General features: G+C 41.9%; 1 protein-coding gene across 2 annotated transcripts in view; it reads left to right on the forward strand.

The window, feature by feature from the left end:
* The window catches only part of LOC106569811 (vasoactive intestinal polypeptide receptor), a 103,152-nt gene extending 87,585 nt beyond the window's left edge, over positions 1-15,567 (forward strand). The window contains exons 11-14 of one of the 2 annotated variants that reach the window (XM_014141442.2): positions 4,507-4,575; positions 4,830-4,959; positions 10,560-10,601; positions 10,940-15,567. In XM_014141442.2, coding sequence (XP_013996917.1) covers positions 4,507-4,575; positions 4,830-4,959; positions 10,560-10,601; positions 10,940-11,137 — 439 coding nt within the window. In that variant the 3' untranslated portion in view covers positions 11,138-15,567. The remainder of the gene's footprint in view (positions 1-4,506; positions 4,576-4,829; positions 4,960-10,559; positions 10,602-10,939) is intronic. The other variant, XM_014141443.2, reaches the window with a different exon arrangement.
* The last annotated feature ends 6,112 nt before the right edge of the window (positions 15,568-21,679 follow it).

Here is a 21,679-nt window from a genome sequence, read left to right on the forward strand (position 1 = left end):
ACTATAGTTAGCTAACATTCATACTCCCAAAAAAACAGTAATTCATAAAAGGTAACTTTGCGTGTAGAAGTTGTGCTTTCTGTAAACGTATGGTGGAAGCAGATCATTATCAACCATAAATATAATCTAAACTCCTGTTTAACCTACAACTCGTGTAATTTGTTAGTTAAAAATGTTTGTTAATTTTACGTTGGTCAGACAACGCGGAGACTGACAATCTGTCTTAATGAACGACTCAGCAACATTAAGCTCTGTGATTCGCCTCTCCTGTTGACATTTTATGGAAGCGGGCCATTGAACTGATGACTTAGTGTATTGGTATAGAAAAGGTTTGGGCTAAACGTAGAGGTGGCAATATTGAAAGAACTCTGCTGTAGAGAGTTCTTTGGATTTTTTTACATTATGCACACTACACCCATGTGGACTTAACAAGGAGTTTGATTTGGTGCCCTTTCTGTCATTACTTATTGCAGGAGTGCACCTACTCGTTTACCTAAGGATCGGACCCTTTTTTTAAATTTTCGCCTAAAATGATATACCCAAATCTAATTGCATGTAGCTCAGAACCTGAAGCAAAGATATGCATATTCTTGATACAATTTGAAAGGAAACACTTTGAAGTTTGTGGAAATGTGAAATTAATGTAGGAGAATATAACACATTAGATCTGGTAAAAGATAATACAAAGAAAAAAAGCATACGTTATAAAAAAAAGATAATCTTTGAAATGCAAGAGAAAGGCCATAATGTATTATTCCAGGTTAGGCACAATTTCGATTTTGGCCACTAGATGGCAGCAGTGTATATGCAAAGTTTTAGACTGATCCAATAAACTATTGCGTTTCTGTTCAAAATGTTGCATCAAGTCTGCCCAAATGTGCCTAATTGGTTTATTGATACATTTTCAAGTTCATAACTGTGCACTCTCCTCAAACAATAGCATGGTATTCTTTCACTGTAATAGCTACTGTATATTGGACAGTGCAGTTAGATTAACAATAAGGGTACGTTTTCTGTCCATATCAGATATGTCTATGTCCTGGGAAATGTTCTTGTTACTTACAACCTCATGCTTATCACATTAGCGCACGTTAGCTCAACCGTCCCGCGGGGGGGACACCAATCCTGTAGAGGTTAACCGTTTGTTCGTAAATAGAGGGGGGTGTTGGGAGGCACCATTTAAAGATTTGTCTGACGAGATAACATGGTGGTGCTTAATCACCGGAGAGTTGATGAAGTTTGTCATCAGAGCACAATTCACTGAGGAAGGTTTTGTTGTTCTAACGTGCTTTGTGAAGAGGTGATTTCTATTAACATCCTTCACCTTTTCATTGGCACGTTGCAGCCAATCTTTTAGGTAATTTCTTTGGCGGAAACATACTTTCTGTTTGTTTTGAATAAATACTCTTTGTCAGTACTACAGATTCGGCGTATATAATAAAGTTGGCTTATTGGTAAACTTTTGAGCGTTCTCGGATGGTAACTATTTGCGAGCAATAAGATGTTTTTATCTTTTGGCTTCCTGTAAACATCTTCAATTTAAGCCTACTAGAGAGTGTGTGCCCTCAGGCCTGGAGGGAAGCTAAAGTCATTCCGTTACCCAAGAATAGTAAAGCCCCCTTTACTGGCTCAAATAGCCAACCAATCAACCTGTCACCAACCCTTAGTAAACTTCTGGAAGAAATTGTGTTTGACCAGATACAACGCTATTTCACAGTAAACAAATTGACAACAGACTTTCAGCCCACTTATAGGGAAGGACACTCAACAAGCACAGCACTTACACAAATGACTGATGATGGGCTGAGAGAAATTGATGATAAAATGATTGTGGGGGCTGTCTTGTTAGACTTCAGTGCAGCTTTTGACACTATTGATCATAGTCTGCTGCTGGAAAAACGTATGTGTTATGGCTTTACACCCCCTGCTGTACTGTGGATAAAGAGTTACCTGTCTAACAGAACACAGAGGATGTTCTTTAATGGAAGCCTCTCAAATATAATCCATTTAGAATCTGGAATTCCCCCAGGGTAGCGGTTTTAATCTTTACTAACGACATGCCACTGACTTTGAGTAAAGCCAGAGTGTCTATGTATGCGGATGACTCAACACTATACACATCAGCTACTACAGCGAGTGAAATCACTGCAACACTTAACAAAGAGCTGCAGTTAGTTTCAGAGTGGGTGGCAAGGAATAAATATTTCTAAAACTAAAAGCATTGCATTTGGGACAAAACACTCACTAAACCCTGAACCTCAACGTAAATCTTGTAATAAATCATGTGGAAATTGAGCAAGTTGAGGTGACTAAACTGCTTGGAGTAACCCTAGATTGTAAACTGTCATGGTCAAAACATATTGATGCAGTAGTACCTAAGATGGGGAGAAGTCTGTCTATAATAAAGCGATGCTATGCCTTCTTTACAACACTATCAACAAGGCAGGTCGTACAGGCCCTAGTTTTGTCGCACCTTGACTACTGTTCAGTCGTGTGGTCAGGTGCCACAAAACAGGACTTAGGAAAATTGCAATTGGCTCAGAACAGGGCAGCACGGCTGGCCCTTGGATGTACACAGAGAGCTAATGTTAATAATATGCATGTCAATCTCTTCTGGCTCAAAGTGGAGGAGGGATTGACTTCATCACTACTTGTATTTATGAGAGGTATTGACATGTTGAATGCGTTGAGCTGTCTGTCTAAATTACTGGCACACAGCACGGACACCCATGCATACCCCACAAGACATGCCACAAGAGGTCTCTTCACTGTCCCCAAGTCCAGAATAGACTATGGGTGGCACAGTACTACATAGAGCCATGGCTACATGGAATTCTATTCCACATCAAGTAACTGACGCAAGCAGTAAAATTTGATTTAAAAAATAGATTAAAAAAACACCTTATGGAACAGCGGGGACTGTGAAGTGACACAAACATTGGACACACACACACACACACACACACACACACACACACACACACACACACACACACACACACACACACACACACACACACACACACACACACACAATATAAAAACACATGGATTTAGTACTGTAGATATGTGGTAGTGGTGGAGTGGTAGTGGCCTGAGGGCACACAGTGTGTTGTGAAATCTGTGAATGTATTGTAATGTTTTTAAAAATGGTATAAACTGCCTTAATTTTGCTGGACCCCAGGAAGAGTAGCTGCTAATGGGGATCCATAATAAATACAAATACAAACACTGGTAGCTATATAGTTTCCCAGATGATTTATACACTTGTACATCAAGAAAATGAATAGTTTCAGTACCCTTGTCCATTGAAAAGGAGATGGATTGGAATCTAGAGTTTATATAAGTAATTTGGTGCCAATGATGTACTCGTTCCATGCATCTGTAAAAAGTATTCATTGTCAAACAGAAAATAATTTTTTGACAGAACCATTTTTTTTTTTTTACAATTCTACCATGTAATTGGTCAGTGGTTTTCGTGATTTGCACCCGTTGAAAATACGATAATGCCTCGAGGCCAGCTTGATTCACTATATTTGTATAAAGTGCAGCAACATTAAGTGTAACAAGCCATTCTCCTTCATCAATGAGTGGGATTTTCAACAAGCAACCTGTAGTTTCTATAATATAGGAAAAAAGTCAGGTTGAATATGATAGACTACAAATTTCGATACATTTTCACCTAAACAACCATACCAGAAACAAGTGGTCTCACAGGAAATGTCTGTATGAAACATATGAAGTCTTTATATAACGGGAGTTACAGGGAAATACATAATAAGGAATTTGATTTTTTTTTCTAAGCCAGTTGCTCTGTAGACCAAGTTTTAATAAGGAATCTAATTCCGTTTTGTGATTAGCTGTGGGGTTAAGCAGAAGGCGTCTATAGTACTTCTGATCGACAAGCATTTCTTAAATTTTCTCAACATACTTGCATGTGTCCTGTACTACAATACTAATCAATAGCATCCCCCTAATCAGATTTTTTTTTTGTAAGGCCCTCATCATTTATCAACTGCTCTAATGCTAATCTCTCTGAGGAAGAAAGGTTGTTAATTCTATATCTCTTATGATTGTTCTGTTGTAAAGTTTGATCAATTTTGCTTTCTACAAGTTTACAATAAGTAATGATCCAGGCTGTATCACAACCGGCCGTGATTGGGAGTCCCATGGGGTGGCGCACAATTGGCCCAGCGTCGTCCGGGTTTGGCCGGTGTAGGCCATCATTGTAAATAAGAATTTGTTCTTAACTGACTTGCCTAGTTAAATAATGGTTAAATATATATATATATATATTTTATGATAGATGGATTAAAAGTGGGGGGAATAAACTTGCTCTTTAGTTTAAAGACAGGTGTAGGAGGTCTTTTTTTGAGTGCGGACCAGCTAAACAATTTTGGAATCCTATTACATTTTGGTCGACGCACCTTTTCTGAGAGCAATGGTCACAACTTTCATATCAGGTTGTACAACATTTTACCCTACCATTGTAATGTTGTTCCTCAGGAAAGACATCCTGCAAAGACACCCAGCTCTGAGATATTGCTATAAAATACCCTCCAGCTACAGAAAATGGTTAGCTTCACCTCTGTCCTTTGATTATTGGTAGATATTGGAAATATGAACAGTCTGGAATGTTCTCTATCCAAATCCACAGTCAATGTGATTAGGAATGGTCAAGAAATATCGATAATATTGGTATTTTTTTTCTGTCTAGCTCACCATTTAGAATACAACATTTCAGATGATCACACAAAATAAATAATTATTCAAAGATATACTGCCAAAAAAAAAACAACCCTCATTCTGTCTGTTGTTCTGATCCACAGGAGGTTGGCTAAATCCACACTACTGTTGATACCTCTGTTCGGAATCAACTACATCATCTTTGCCTTCATCCCTGAAGACATCAACACTCGAATCAGGATGGTCATTGACCTGATTCTAGGATCCTTCCAGGTAGGAAGGTCTTTGACCTGATTCTAGGATCCTTCCAGGTAGGATGGTCTTTAACCTGATTGTAGGATCCTTCCAGGTAGGATGGTATTTGACCTGGTTCTAGGATGCTTCTAGGTAGGATGGTCATTGACCTGGTTCTAGGATCCATCCAGGTAGGAAGGTATTTGACCTGATTCTAGGATCCTTCCAGGTAGGATGGTCTTTAACCTGATTGTAGGATCCTTCCAGGTAGGATGGTCTTTGACCTGGTTCTAGGATCCTTCCAGGTAGGATGGTCTTTGACCTGGTTCTAGGATCCTTCCAGGTAGGATGGTCTTTGACCTGATTCTAGGATCCTTCCAGGTAGGATGGTCTTTAACCTGATTGTAGGATCCTTCCAGGTAGGATGGTCTTTGACCTGGTTCTAGGATCCTTCCAGGTAGGATGGTCTTTGACCTGATTCTAGGATCCTTCCAGGTAGGTTGGTCTTTGACCTGGTTCTAGGATCCTTCCAGGTAGGATGGTCTTTGACCTGGTTCTAGGATCCTTCCAGGTAGGATGGTCTTTGACCTGGTTCTAGGATCCTTCCAGGTAGGATGGTCTTTGACCTGGTTCTAGGATCCTTCCAGGTAGGAGTGGTCTTTGACCTGATTCTAGGATCCTTCCAGGTAGGATGGTCTTTAACCTGATTGTAGGATCCTTCCAGGTAGGATGGTCTTTGACCTGGTTCTAGGATCCTTCCAGGTAGGATGGTCTTTGACCTGATTCTAGGATCCTTCCAGGTAGGTTGGTCTTTGACCTGGTTCTAGGATCCTTCCAGGTAGGATGGTCTTTGACCTGGTTCTAGGATCCTTCCAGGTAGGATGGTCTTTGACCTGGTTCTAGGATCCTTCCAGGTAGGATGGTCTTTAACCTGATTGTAGGATTTTTCCAGGTAGGATGGTCTTTGACCTGGTTCTAGGATCCTTCCAGGTAGGAAGGTCTTTGACCTGATTGTAAGATCCTTCCAGGTAGGAAAGAACTAAGGCCTCAAGGCTATAATATAGCATGTAGGCCTTAGTATATGGTGACTTACTTTATAACTATCTTGTATTGAATTACGGAACACATGGGTCATTCTACGAAAATGGTGGCTTTCCTGTCCTGGCCTTATTCACCAGGAAAAACACTTAAAAGTGTGAGTTAATGAAACAAAAAATATATATTTTTGATTTAATTGAAGTGTTTTATTATTAATAAAACATATGTAAGACAGTTATATTGCAAAGATTTTTTATATATTGTAGAGCACTGTCAGTACCATGAAATTGGCTTGTCCCTCGGGTCAGGAGTCATGGTTTAGTGATATATTTTGAGTTTAAAAATATATTTTTCTCTCTCTTTAAATGTCATAATACAAAGGAAAGTTATATAGTTATTTAGTGGACTACTTAGAAAAGAAAAAACATCAAATAAATATTACAAATAATTTACAAGTAATAGCTGTCCCTCAATTTCATGTCACTGGTGTTAAAATTTATAGAAACCACCACTTTGAAAAAAATGCAACATCTTTGACAAATTCTTCCTCGGTCAAAGGTTCATTGGAGACGGGACTGTTTTGAAAAGCACATGGTGAGTGTGCACTCTCTCTTCATCTGTTAACAACGTCTTCCCTGTGGCTCAGTTGGTAGAGCATGGTGTTTGCAACGCCAGTATGGTGTGTGCAATGCCAGGGTTGTGGGTTCGATTCCCACGGGAGGTCAATACAAAAAAAAAATTCTATGAAATGTATGCATTCACTACTGTAAGTCGCTCTGGATAAGAGTGTCTGCTAAATGACTAAAATGTAATTTAACTTGGTAATTTCATGCGAGGACTTAAGATGTGTCACTGGTGTTATACATTTTATAGTAAGGGGAAAGGAAATTTGATTAAAATTATTGATAAAATTGCATGATTAAGTGATTTATTTACAATTTATGAAGTATGGTTTGAGCTACAGTGGCCACCATCTTAGATATGCTATCTTGTCTGCAGATTTGTCACTGATGTTATCGTCACTGGTGTTACTGTTCTTGCTGGTAACACCAGTGACATGACGATAACTCCAGTGACAATCAATAACACCACAAACTTTTTTTCAACGTAACATTAAATTAAACCCTCAACAATTATATTAAAAAATACTTACTAGCATTTTAATTACTGTTTCAATATTGTAATCACATAATATGGCTTTATTTTTGATAAATATGGCGAAATGAGGTGCTGCTGAAAGGCAAAGACTCTACAGACAGCGCAGGCATGCTGACCCACACCACAGAGCAGCCTCCTTAAACAAAAACACCAGACTTAAAGGATTTAGAGAGTCAAAAAAGAAAGAGTGAGGGATCTCACAGAAAGGGAAAAAAGACAGGAGCGAACAAAATGGCGGATCAGACAGGCAAAACACAGATAGAGATTGAGATCAGGAATGACAGTGTTGACCCCCCATCCACTCCAGACAGTGAACCCAGTACTGCAAGGTCAGAATTAAGACAACGTGTCTGTAGGAAGACATATGTACTCTGTATCTACAGAGTTCCTGTATCTACAGAGTTCGTCTGACAAGTGTCTGTGTTCTTTTGGCCCATCTTAATCTTTTCTTTTCATTGGCCAGTCTGAGATATGGCTTTTTCTTTGCAACTCTGCCTAGAACGCCAGCATCCCGGAGTCGCCTCTTCACTGTTGACGTTGAGACTGGTGTTTTGCGGGTGCTATTTAATGAAGCTGCCAGTTGAGGACTTGTGAGGCATCTGTTTCTCAAACTAGACACTCTAATGTACTTTTCCTCTTTCTCAGTTCTGCACCGGGGCCTCCCACTCCTCTTTCTAGTCTGGTTAGAGCCAGTTTGCGCTATTCTGTGAAGGGAGTAGAACATAGCATTGTACGAGATCTTCCGTTTCTTGGCAATTTCTCACATGATTCTAGCCTTCATTTCTCTGAACAAGAATAGACTGACGAGTTTCAGAAAAAGTTTTTTGATTCTGGCATTCATTTCTCTGAACAAGAATAGACTGACGAATTTCAGAAAAAAGTTTTTTGATTCTGGCCATTTTGAACCTGTAATCGAACCCACAAATGCTGATGCTCCAGATACTCAACAAATCTAAAGAAGGCCAGTTTTATTGCTTCTTTAAATCAGCACAACAGTTTTCAGCTGTGCTAACATGATTGCAAAAGGGTTTTCTAATGATCAATTACCCATTTAAATGATAAACTTGGATTAGCTAACACAATGTGTTATTATTTATTTACCTTTATTTAACTAGGCAAGTCAGTAAACCTCTACGAGATTGGTGACCCCCCCCCACAGGACGGTTGAGCTAACATGCGCTAATGTGATTAGCATGAGGTTGTAAGTAACAAGAACATTTCCCAGGACATGGACATATCTGATATGGGCAGAAAGCTTAAATTCTTGTTAATCTAACTGCACTTTCCAATTTACAGTAGCTATTACAGTGAAATAATACCATGCTATTGTTTGAGGAGAGTGCACAGTTATGAACTTGAAAATGTATCAATAAACCATGTATCAATAAATCAGATCTAATGTGCTATATTCTCCTACATTAATATCGCATTTCCACAAACTTCAAAGTGTTTCCTTTCAAATTGTATCAAGAATATGCATATCCTTGCTTCAGGTCCTGAGCCACAAGCTGTTAGATTTTGGTATGTCATTTTAGGCGAAAATTGAAAAAGGGTCCGATCCTTAAGTTAAGAACAAGTTCTTATTTACAATGACAGCCTACAACAAGACACTAAAGTAATACTGAAACAAATGTGGCAAAGCAATTCACTTTTTGTCCTGAATACAAAGTGTTATCTTTTGGGCAAATCAAATACAGCACATTACTGTGTACCACTCTCCATATTTTCAAGCATTATGGTGGCTGCATCATGTTAGGGGTATGCTTGTAATTGTTAAGGACTGGGGAGTTTTTCAGGATAAAAAACTTAACAGAATGGAGCTAAGCACAGGCAAAATCCTAGAGGAAAACCTGTTCAGTCTGCTTTCCACCAGACACTGGGAGATGAATTCACCTTTAAGCAGGAAAATAACCTAAAACACAAGGTCACATTTACACTGGAGTTGCTTACCAAGAAGACTGTGAATGTTCCTGAGTGACCAAGCTACAGTTTTGACTTAAATCTGCTTGAAAATCTATGGCAAGACCTGAAAATGGTTGTCTAGCAATGATCATCAACCAATTGGAGCTTGAAGAATTTTGAAAAGACAAATGGGCATATGTTGCACAATTCAGGTGTGGAAAGCTTTTAGAAACTTCACCAGAAAGACTCGGGTGTAATTATAGCTGTAATTGCCGCCAAAGGTGCTTCTATAAAGTATTGACTCAGGGGTGTGAATACTTATGTAAATTATATTTTTCTGTCATTTTATTTTCAATAAATTTGCAAACAAATCTAAAAACATGTTTTCAGTTTGTAATTATAGGTTATTGTGTGTAGATGAGTGAGATGTTTTATTTCTTTAATCCATTTTGAATTCCGGCTGTAGAAAAAAAGTGGAATAAGTCATGGGGAATGAATACTTTCTAAACACACTGTAAGGATATTAACAATATTATGTAATTAGTCCCAGTCAGTCTAGTATGTTAACAGTTCAGGGTGTAAAGAATGCAATAGGTCTATGTTCTCTGCATTCTCCAAGTGTCAAAAAAACAACGTAATACAATCATAGGATGTGTAATAATGAGGTTTGATATCCTCCCTGTCCCTATCTGACTTCCACGAGATTTACGTTCTGTGTTATGAGTTGAGGTTGAGCCAAACAGGCCATTTGTGGTAAAGAGAAAGAGATACAGAATACCACAGGAAAACCTGCTGCGGGAGCTTTTCCTGGCTATTAGGGAATATGAAGTAAACACTTGAATCAGATGGCACAGAAAGATACATTTTCATCCGTCTAACCATTTAGATATGTGCACTAAATAGAAGTTAATATATAAGACAGATTACATAGCATAATGTACAACTCAAGAATGTAAACCCTCGACCCTCAAACTCTCAAGGAGCTCTCTCTCTCACAAGTCATTCTGACTTTATATTTTCTTTCCAAATACCCAGGTCATTTGTGAGAGCAATGATCTAGTTGTTATGATAGCAGTCTTAATTTATATCTGCTTTAAACTCGTATTTTCCCTCGGGAAAAACCTCTCATGTCCTCTCAGCACAAAATTCTATCAGGCCCAGAATTAATGACCCTACCTCATGCTGAATTTGGTCATAATCTTTGGGATCATTTTTCAGTCTTTCACAACTGCTCTGGCTGAGTCTCTCTGGGGCAAAGGCCTTTCTATGAAACAGAACACTCATCATCAGGAATCCTAATGATCGATTGTTGTCTCCTCTCTCTCTCTCTCTGACTTTCTCTGTCTGTCTGTCTGTCTGTCTGTCTGTCTGTCTGTCTGTCTGTCTGTCTGTCTGTCTGTCTGTCTGTCTGTCTGTCTGTCTGTCTGTCTGTCTGTCTGTCTGTCTGTCTGTCTGTCTGTCTGTCTGTCTGTCTGTCTGTCTGTCTGTCTGTCTCTCTCTGTCTGTCTGTCTCTCTCTGTCTCTCTCTGTCTCTCTCTCAGGGGTTTGGGGTTGCAGTACTGTATTGTTTCCTAAATGGAGAGGTAATAACATACACACCACTCCACAGACACAAAAAAGTTCCTAAGATGAGCTGACAATGTCAGGGTAAATTTGGAATACATTTTTGGATCTAATACTGTAAACTTTCCATTTTTCTCACACCGAGAGTCTCATTGTGTCTATCTGTTAGACACAGAAAGAGATAGATAAAGACTAACAGATAGTCTTCTTCATCTATCTCTTTCTGTGTCTATATCTTTTCTGACTTATCCCTCGTGCTGTGTCCTATCTCCTCTCAATCTCTCCCCTTCTGTTTATGTTCCTCTCTTCCTCCCTCTCACGTGCTCTCTCCCTCCTCTCCTACCTCTATCCCCACCAGGTGCAGGGGGAGGTGAAACGTAAGTGGCGAAGGTGGCACATGCAAAGGTTTCTGGGTAAAGGAGACACCAAATACCAGCAGCCCCAGTATCTGGGTAGCAACGGCAACAACTTCAGCACCCAGATCACCATGCTGACCAGGTGTAGCCCCACCACACGTCGAGCTTCCGACTGCCAGGAACACTTCTCTGCTATCTGAGCCCAGCTCTGGGTGGTAACAGAGGGCAGAGAAGAGGAGGCAACAGAGACGTGCTGCACTGAAGTGCTGTTTAGTATTCAGTCAGCACAGCAGAGACCACCAGCCAACCACACACAACAGCAGCAATGATAGGCTTAGATCAGGAATGCCTGCGGTCCCCTTTTGTAAGCTGCGGACCAATTTAACACAATTTATTTTGCTTGTTTTTTGTTTAATTTAGGAAATCAGTTCCCAAGTATTCCTACAAATAAAAAAAAGAGACATCATCGTGTCTCAATGATTGTTATTTTCAAAATCTCTTTTTAGGCTTAGTTGTGGTTGCAGTGTACACATTTTTATATGGGGCAGCAGGTAGCCTAGCGGTTAGAGAGAAGCAAGCCAGCAACCGGAGGTTTGCCAGTTCGAATCCCGGGTCCGACTGGAAAAATCTGTCAAGAAGTGAGCTGGCAACCGAAGGGTTTGCTGGTATCAAGACACTTAACCCCCCACAACAACAGCTCCCCAGGCACTCAGTGTGGTGGCCCTGACACCTCCAAAACCTGTATACTGTATGCATGTATGTATGTATGTGTGTCTTTCGGAGAGGGTTGGGTTAAAAGCGGAAGTTACATTTCAGTTAGACGTTGTTTGACCAATAAAGTGATCTAAAGCTTCATAACTATGTTCTGGTCCTCCAACCAGCCGCAATGACAAAAATCAGCCCACAGCTAAATCTAGTCACCTACTCCCTGGTCTACACTATCTGTGTTTAGTCCAAAAAAACATTCCAGTTCAAATCACCATTGGATATATCTGTGTGTGTATTGAGTGGTGTGTTAGTCTGTGTGGCAGGGTTGAAGTCAATTCCATTTTAATTCTAGTCAATTCAGAAAGTAAAACCATTCAAGAGAATTAGAATTTCAGTGTACTTCCTGAATTAAAAATGGAATTGACCCCAACTCTGCTGTGTGGCTTAAGATAATATTGCTTCATAACTTTACATTGGTCTCATATGCTAGCTACAGAAGCCTGATCCCAGATCTGTAACATATGTGCTTTAGCCAACTTCTTTGTCATACATGTTTGACATGACAACAAATGAACATGTCAGAGAAGTTGGCTAACAGAAGAGCAACAGGTTATGAGCTACGACTAGGTATTAGGCTAGGAGCTAGAACTAGGTAACAGGTTAGGAGCTATAACTAGGTAACAGACTAGGAGCTAGGACTAGGTAAGAGGCTAGGTAACAGGCTAGGAGGTAGGTAACAGGCTAGGAGCTAAGACTAGGTAAGAGGCTAGGTAACAAGCTAGGTAACAGGCTAGGAGCTAGGTAACAGGTCAGGAGCTAGTACCAGGTAACATGCACGGAGCTAGGTAACAGGCTAGGAGCTAGGACTAGGTAACAGACTAGGAGCTTGAACTAGGTAACAGGCTAGGAGCTAGGACTAGGTAACATGCTAGGAACTAAAACTAGGTAACAGGCTAGAAGCTAGGACTAGGTAACAGACTAGGAGCTAGCACTAGTAAACAGGCTAGGAGCTTGGTAACAGACTACGGCCTAGGACTAGGTAACAGGGTAGGACTAGGTAAAAGGCTAGGACTAGGTAACAGACTAGGAGCTTGAACTAGGTAACAGGCTAGGAGCTAGGACTAGTTAACAGGCTAGGAGCTAGGTAACAGGCTAGGACTAGGTAAAAGGCTAGGAACTAGGACTACGTAACAGGCTAGAAGCTAGGTAACAGGCTAGGGGCTAGGCAAAATGTAGGAGCTAGGTAACAGGCTAGGAGCTAGATAACAGGCTATGATCTAGGACTAGGTAACAGGCTAGGAGCTAGGTAACAAGCTAGGAGCTAGGACTAGGTAACAGGCTAGGTGCTACTACTAGGTAATAGGCTAGGAGCTAGGTAACAGGCTAGGAACTAGGAATAGGTAACAGGCTAGGAGCTAGGTAACAGTCTAGGAGCTAGGATTTGGTAACAGACTAGGAGCTAGAACTAGGTAACAGGCTTGGTGCTACTACTAGGTAATAGGCTAGGAGCTAGGTAACAGGCTAGGAGCTAGATAACAGGCTAGGATCTAGGACTAGGTAACAGGCTAGGAGATAGGTAACAGGCTAGGAGCTAGGACTTGGTAACAGGCTAGGAATTAGGAATATGTAACAGACTAGGACTAGGTAACAGGCTAGGAGCTGGGTAACAGGCTAGGAACTAGGACTTGGTAACAGGCTGAACTAGGTAACAGGCTAGGAGCTAGATAACAGGCTAGGAGCTAGGGCTAGGTAACAGGCTAGGAGCTAGGACTAGGTAACAGGCCAGGAGCTGGGACTATGTAACAGGCTAGGACTATGTAACAGGTTAGGAGCTAGGTAACAGGCTAGGAGCTAGGACTAGGTAACAGGCTAGGAGTTAGGACTAGGTAACAGGCTACGACTAGGTAACAGGCTACGACTAGCTTGCAGGGTATGAGCTAGGTAACAGGCTAGGAGCTTTGGCTAGGTAACAGGCTAGGAGCTAGGTAAAAAGCTAGGAGCTAGATAACAATCTAGGAGCTTGGACAAGGTAACAGGCTAGGAGTTGGGATGAGGTTACAGGCTAGGTTACAGGAGAAGGTGTGTGAGAAAGGCAAAGCCCATTAAACTGGAAATGTTCCTGTTAGGTGAAAACGTATTGAAACTCAACCCACAGAAGTTCACATCCAGATACAGTATATTAATAGTTTAACCAACCACAGAGCAACATTGATTTTAGAGGTCAACATTTAGTGGTTAACATTCCAGTTAAGGGATTTAAGTGACGCACAACAGGGAGTTAAAACATAATATTATTCTAGTTTTTCCATCGTTTTCTCATTGATGGATGCATAGGAGAGCTTTGGGAGCCATACCACCTGTAGGAATGAGTGTCAAGAGAAACAGAGCATTAAATAAAAGGACTCGGGTTCACACAGTGCTACTTAAAACCTTATGCTGGTAGCTAGGGGACCAGTCTTAAAGACGCACTCCAGGCTCCTTTTCTCCTCATTTACTTAAAAAGGCGATCAATGGGTTGTCTAGGTATGACATGACATCACACAAGTGGTGGTGGGGGGGTCCTTTTCTCTTTTGATCCCACAAGTAAGGGGGGGGGGGGGCATCAGACCAACTTCTTCAATGGCCTACTCCTTGAAGTTTGCATTTAAAAAAATATTTTCTCTTTAAGTGTGTGTACATTATTGTATTTATACATGGGATATTTTGTTTTTCACAGAAAAAAAGTTTTACAAAAATAGCTGAAGAGATTCTTTAAGCTGTTTATTAAACCACTACCAGACTGATTGACTGGCTGGGCTGGCCAGTTCACGTTACTCAACTTTAGAATTACACGTTGTCCATGTGGCAGCATCTACATTGGAAGGATCTTAAAGTGAAATGTTATCCACGTGGTCTAGTCTATATTGGAAGCATCTGGTCTGGTCCCTTATCTATCTAGTATCCAGCTTTCCATGATCAACCAGAGGTTTAGCCTTTGATGAAGACACTTTTATGTACCAGAATTATGTTGTGTTGAAATATAGCTGGATAACATTCCAAGAAAAGAAGCTTATAGTTTTCATAGAATTTATGTGCGGGATTGAAGCGCAGATGTTTTCATTGTAAGGCAGAGTCTCTTAGTGCATAGTTTGGTGTGCAGACAGTCAGGTATTTTTAAGTCTTGCTCTTACATTTCCCTCAACCGCCCCCCCCCCCCCCCCCCCCATTAAAAAAAAGCCAATAGTATTGCGTTTCAGTACAGATGCACCTGTATGTGTTTTTCGTTCACAACTTCAACTTATCCACTAAAGATCATAAGTGGGAAGACCAGGCGGTTAGCCATGGCGTTTAGCCGTATGGTGAAGTGATGGGGGGGCGTAAAATGTTTAAAAGTTTCCTCCCATAGCTCCTAACCTGTTGCCACCTCTACGAGGTAAGATATTTGATTTCAATGGTACTGAATTGTTTCCCACTTGGTTTCTAAAACCTTTCAGAAATCTGTGTTGTTTACCTTGTTGAATTTCATTGTACATGTGAATACGTGAACGTACCTCTCACTAAAAATGTCATACAATTGTTCCAGCTATGGTGAAGCTACATATACAGTAGGAATGAAGTACATTTTTATCATGTGTTTTATTGTGGTTATTTACAGTTCTCAGGTGATGACTGGATTTCAATGCATATCATGTATTATGTCATTATTTTTAAGTTAGTATTTGTGTTATGCGTTCAGTTGTATTATTTTAAACACACTGTATTGATATTCTCTGTCATTTGATAGAATATCTACAAGAATAATTATATTCGACATTCTATGGAATGCTTTGGAACATTCCGAACAACACAAAAACTGGTGTAAGCAAGTGTTTTGTAAATATTGTGCAATTCTGCTTTTGGATTCAGTTTAAATTATGTTCTAGTAAAGACAGAAGCAATGAAACCCTTTGTGTTTTCTTCTGTCGGAAACATCTATGTTCTCTAGTCCTCACATATACAACCAGGGAACATGATGACAAATAGATTACTTATCTCAATATATAAATTATATTTGTGATAGAGATAGTGGCTCCTTAACCTGTGTCAGGCGACCTATTGTTGTCCATAGTATTTACACATCCTTGTATATATTGAATACTTTCTACACTAGTGTACATTTGAACTGTCAAGGCTTAAAAAAGTTAACCTGGTTATTAACTGAACAAAACTAGCCTTGAATCCACACGGTAACTTTCTAAAGCAATAGTGAAACAGAGCATGGATTTAGTGTGGATTCCAGGCAGGAAGAAAATACTAGTCACATTTTATTCAACAGCAGTAGCATAACATTTGATTTGATTTGGGGTTGAGGTCAGGGCTCTGTGCAGGCCAGTCAAGTTCTTCTACACCGATCTTGACAAACCATTTCTGTATAGACCTCGCTTTGTGCATGGGGGCATTGTAATGCTGAAACAGGAAAGGGCCTTACCCAAACTGTTGCCACAAAGTTGGAAGCACAGAATCATCTAGAACGTATGCTGTAGAGTTAAGATTTCTGTTCACTGGAACTAAGGGGACCTAGCCCGAATCATTAAAAACAGCCATAGACCATTATTCCTCCTCCACCAAACTTTACAGGTGGCACTATGCATTGGGGCAGGTAGCATTCTCCAGGTATCCGCCAAACCCAGATTCGTCCGTCAGACTGACATGGTGAAGCGTGATTCTTCACTCCAGAGAATGCGTTTCCACTGCTCCAGAGTCCAATGGCGGCAAGATTTATACCACTCCAGCTGACGCTTGGCATTGCACATGGTGATCTTAGGCTTGGCCTTTGCTTCCAGAGGCAGTTTGGAACTCGGTAGTGAGTGTTGCAACCGAGGACAGACGATTTTTACGAGCTACGCGGTTCAGCACTTGGCGGTCCCGTTCTGTGAGCTTGTGTGGCCCACCACTTTGCGGCTGAGCCGTTGTTGCTCCTAGACCTTTCCACTTCACAATAACAGCACTTACAGTTGACAGGGGCAGCTCAAGCAGGGCAGATTTTGACTAACTGACTTGTTGGAAAGGTTGCATCCTATGACGGTGCCATGCTGAAGGTCACTGAGCTCTTCAGTAAGGCCATTCTGCTGCCAATGTTTGTCTTTGGAGATTGCATGACTGTGTGCTCGATTTTATACATCTGTCAGCAACGGTTGTGGCTGAAATAATCAAATCCACTAAAAGTTGCATCCATATACTTTTGTATATGTAGTGTAGCTATACACTTAATATGAAGGGGTGTCTACATACTGCTGTATACATTCTGTATAGCCCTCTACCACCCCATCGACAAGCTAACCACCTGTCACTGGTTTCATTAGGAAATGCATCAGTGGCGTTGTCATCACAGTGTAGGATTGCTGCTTCCTCAATAAAAGCCCTGGATTAACACAGAGGTTGGAGCTAAACTAAAGGACAGGGCTACTGCACACAGAGCTAACGCAGACAACCCTGAGGCTATGGCTAAAGACAGGAACAAGTACAGGAAGTCCCGCTATGACCTCTGCAGAGTCATCAAACGAGCAAAAGGACAATACAGGAATAAGGTCGAATCATAATATACAAGCTCCGCTGCCCGTCGCATGTGGCAGGGGCTACAGTCCATAACGGATGCCAAAAAAAGACCCAGCCGTGATCTGCCTAACAATGCCTTTACCAGATGAACTCATTTTATGCACCAGCAAGACCACGGGGCCTGACGATATTCCAGGGCGCGTTCTAAGAGCAAGCACAAAATAACTGGCAGGCATATTTCAACCTCTCCTTGTCCGAGTCTGTAATCCCCATGTTTTCAGATGACCACCATCATTCCTGTTCCCAAGAACTCTAAAGGTCTGCTTCCAACTCACACTCTCAAACACGTAGATCCCCTGTACGCAGCTCACTTTCCAGATCCCAATCACCTGTTCACACACCTGTATGTCATTATCACACACTATTTAGTTCTGTTCTTTGCACCACATCATTGTGAGGTATTGTTTGTTTTGTGACACACTTCTATTCGGAGCTCTGTTTTTCCCATAATTTACTCCTCCCGTGTTTTTGCCTGCCTCACAAACGACAACTTTGCCTATTCACTGCCTGTACTTTAGCCTATCGGATTTCTGTTATCTACCTATTGCCTGATCTCCCAGACGATGTTACTAGCCTTGTCCTTGCCTGTACTTTTGCCTTCATATGCAGGACCCCCTGCGTATGACCTTCTGCCTGCCCCTGAACCCAGGTACCTGCCTCCTCCTGTGGTCCTTTACAATAAACACCTGCACCAACTCTCTGTCTCCCATCGTGTTCATTACAGAATACCTCACCTAAAACAACAGATGGATTCAGCGGAGCTGCAACTACGTCTATCCCAACAAGAGGAACGAACCGAAGAACACTGCGACCTCCTTCGCCAGCCCCTCCTGCTTCACCGATTATTAGGTGCCACAGCCTCCTCTCGTTCATCACTCCCATATCCATTTATAATAAATACGACGGCTCCCCAGGGAAATGTCAAGGATTTCTCATGCAGTATAACCTGTACATAGACCATCCCCCCGCTGACTACACCTCTGACAAAGACAGGGTGGACTCATCTCCCTACTCACAGGCAAAGCTCTGGATTGGGTCATAGCCTTGTGGGCCGCTCAAAGTTCTGATCTGTCCTCTTCAAGGAGGTGTTAGACCATTCAGCTTCAGGTCGTCACACCGGGGACCTGTTATGTGAGCTACGACAGGGTCATCGCTCCAACACTGAGTATGCCCTTGAGTTCCGTACCATGGCTGCCGGCAGTGGATGGAGTGAACCAGCTCTCCTTACAGTCTACCGGAGGGGTTTTAATCGGGAGTTACAGACTGAACTGGCCTGCAGAGGAGATTTAACAGACCTAAACCAATACATGGCCTGCGAGTCTTCCACGACCTTCTCTCGTCCACCACGGTCCAATAGCCCCGAACCCATACAACTCGGCCGCACCCCTCTCACGCCTGCTGAGAGACACCGGAGGTTACGTGAAAACCTGTTCCTCTATTGAGTAACCCCCAACTCAATAGCTGTCCGATTCCCCCCCCTCCCCACGAAGGGGTGACCACAACCACTCCACTTCCGCCCGGGTAAGCACCTCTACGCTTTTGAATATTACCAAAAGGCAGCTCTTCTTTCTGCTAATGGGGTCACTCAGTTTGTGGGGGGACTAGTGGACTTGGGGGGCCACAGTTAATTTCATTTACGAATAATTGGTACAACAGTTAAGAGTCAAACTAATCCCTGTTAATCCTCCCTTTAGGATTAATGCGCTGGACGGACAACCTCTCAGATCTGGTCTTTTGACTCGCATGATGGAAAGTATCACCCTTCAGATTGGCCTCCTTCACTCTGAGGTCATTAAGTTAATGGTGTTGTCTTCGCCTAAAGAACCCCTCATCCTCGGTCACCCCTGGCTAAGCCTTCATGACCCTGCCATCTCCAGGCGGTAAGGGGAACTGCTGTCATGGTCTCCCGTCTGTTTTAAGAACTGCTTCAGTCTACCCTGTTGAGCCACCTCTATAGAAGGATCGGAGTCTGCCATTACAACCCACATCCCGCCTGTATATGCCCAGTTCCTGAGTGTCTTCAGCAAGAAAATGACGTCCATTCTGGCCACTCATCGCCTGGAGGACTGCGCGATCGACCTCCTTCCTGGGACATCGCCCCCTAAGGGTCGGATCTACCCCTTGTCCATCCAAGAGAATGAGGCTATGGACACCTACATATATAGAAGAGGCCCTCGACATGGGATTCATCCATCCATCCATGTTTCCGGCTTCATCCAGTTTCTTTTTTTGTGAAAAAAAAGGATGGTTGTCTCCGTCCCTGCATAGATTACCGACCCCTCAATGACCATACCATCAAGAATCGCTTCCCTCTTCCTCTGATTCTGGCCACACTAAAACAGGTTGGACTCTAAACTAGACCTACATAGTGCTTACAACCTGGTCCGTATCCGAAGTGGGGATGAGTAGAAGATGGTGTTCATCACCGCTAGGGGTCACTACGAATACCTGGTTATGCCCTACGGTCTCACCAATGCTCCCGCAGTCTTCCAGTCCTTCATGAATTAAGTTTTCCAGGACATGATCAACCAGTTCCTCATCGTGTACATTGACGATATCTTGATCTACTCTCCCTCCATTGCAGAACACGTACAACATGTGCAACAGGTCCTCCAATGGCTACAGGACTACCATCTTTATGTCAAGGCTGAGAAGAGCGCCTTTTACGTTACTACGGTAACCTTCCTAGGGTTCGTGTTGACACCAGGAGGGGTCAACATGGACAAAGGCAAAGTCACAGCCGTGCTTAACTGGCCCAAACCTACTACCGTAAAGGATCTACAACGTTTCCTAGGATTCGAACCAGGGTGTCTGTAGTGATGCCTCAAGAACATAAGTATTCAGTATTCATGTTAAACAAATCAAAATGTATTTTATATTTGAGATTCTTCAAAGTAGCCACCCTTTGCCTTGATGACAGCTTTGCACACTCTTGGCATTCTCTTAACCAGGTTCACCTGGAATACTTTTCCAACAGTCTTGAAGGAGTTCCCACATTCCCATAGCCTCTGAATGGGATGATTACAGTGGAAATTTTAGCATGTAAATCTTGGTGGGGCAAACTCAACAAAAACATGTTTTTATGCATGCCTGCAAAGCAGGCACCACAACACTAAACACCACAACACTAAACAATATATTTGTCACGCCTGCTCCAGCTCCCCCTCTCTGGCGCTGAAGGGTGCCAGGCTGCCCTTCATTACGCACACCTGTCACCATCATTACGCGCAGCAGCACTCATTGGACTCACCTGGACTCCTTCCCTTCGTTGACTGCCCCGTCTATATGTGTTTGTTCCTCAGTTGGTTCCCCGTGTCAGCATTATTGTCATTAATGTCGTTATTTTTCCTTGCCCAGATGCTGTTCCTGTTCTGTTTCATGTCTGTTGTTTATTAAATGCTCACTCCCTGTACTTGCTTCTCGTCGCCCTGCGTCGATCCTTACAATATTAATTGCACTGTAACAGTGACAAACACTCACACAAACTGTTAGGGCCTACATAAAGCTGTCTCAACAGCAGAGCTTTATTTTCAGCACCATGGAGTTAATCCTTACTACCGCTACACCTGGCTATCAGCGGAACCTTGTTTGGCAGCAAAACAGTTCATTCAGCCTCATTTACTGCCTTTTTAAAAACATAGCTGATATGGCTGACTGACTTAAACAAATGTGGTTTCCACTGACAAGTGAGATGTACAAACTATGGCATAAGGGAACGATGAGGGGACAAGAGGCAATCCGTAATTTTGATTAAGGCATTAATGAGCGAGTTAAGACGGACTTAGTCAATATAACAATTTGTTCAGCACTTTTGAAATGTACAGAAACAGATTTCAGATTGTGGGCCGTTCTTACAGTATTCTCCCTGTACAGCAACTCAGAACTGTAGGATAAATAAAGGGGGCATATAAGCAGAAAATGAAAGCTCTTACAATATTTAATGATGACATTTATCTAAAACAGGCTATAGGCTACATGTGCACCACCAAGTCAGAACAGTATGCTAAGTTATGAGGAGGGAAAGGGACCAAATTATTAGGGTGAGGCACATAGGCTACTAACAGCTTACTACACATCATACACTTAGTATTACTTTCTTAGCTACAGTATACATATCTCCCTAGCATATTACATCATTTATGCAGCAGCATACAATACATTTTTGGACTCAACGTTGTGCTGTGCTCACTTGAACAGGGAGGTCTGAGATTTCCCAGTTCCGAGTTTCCAGTTGTTTTGAATGTGGCAAAAGTCATGCTGGATTGATAGTATGGCTAATGTATTAAACCTTTTCTGGCCATGGTGTTGCATGTTAATGTTTATCCTTTTAAGCTTGGAAAAGAGACCGTTAAACCCAGATTTGAACCACACACCCTCTCCATCGAATAGCAGGCAGGGGAAGCAAAATAGTGATTGCTTTTGCAACACTTGCACTCATTGTTGAATTTGCGATTTCCAAC

Source organism: Salmo salar, chromosome ssa14, assembly GCF_905237065.1.
Source record: "Salmo salar chromosome ssa14, Ssal_v3.1, whole genome shotgun sequence".
Taxonomy (NCBI): domain Eukaryota; kingdom Metazoa; phylum Chordata; class Actinopteri; order Salmoniformes; family Salmonidae; genus Salmo; species Salmo salar.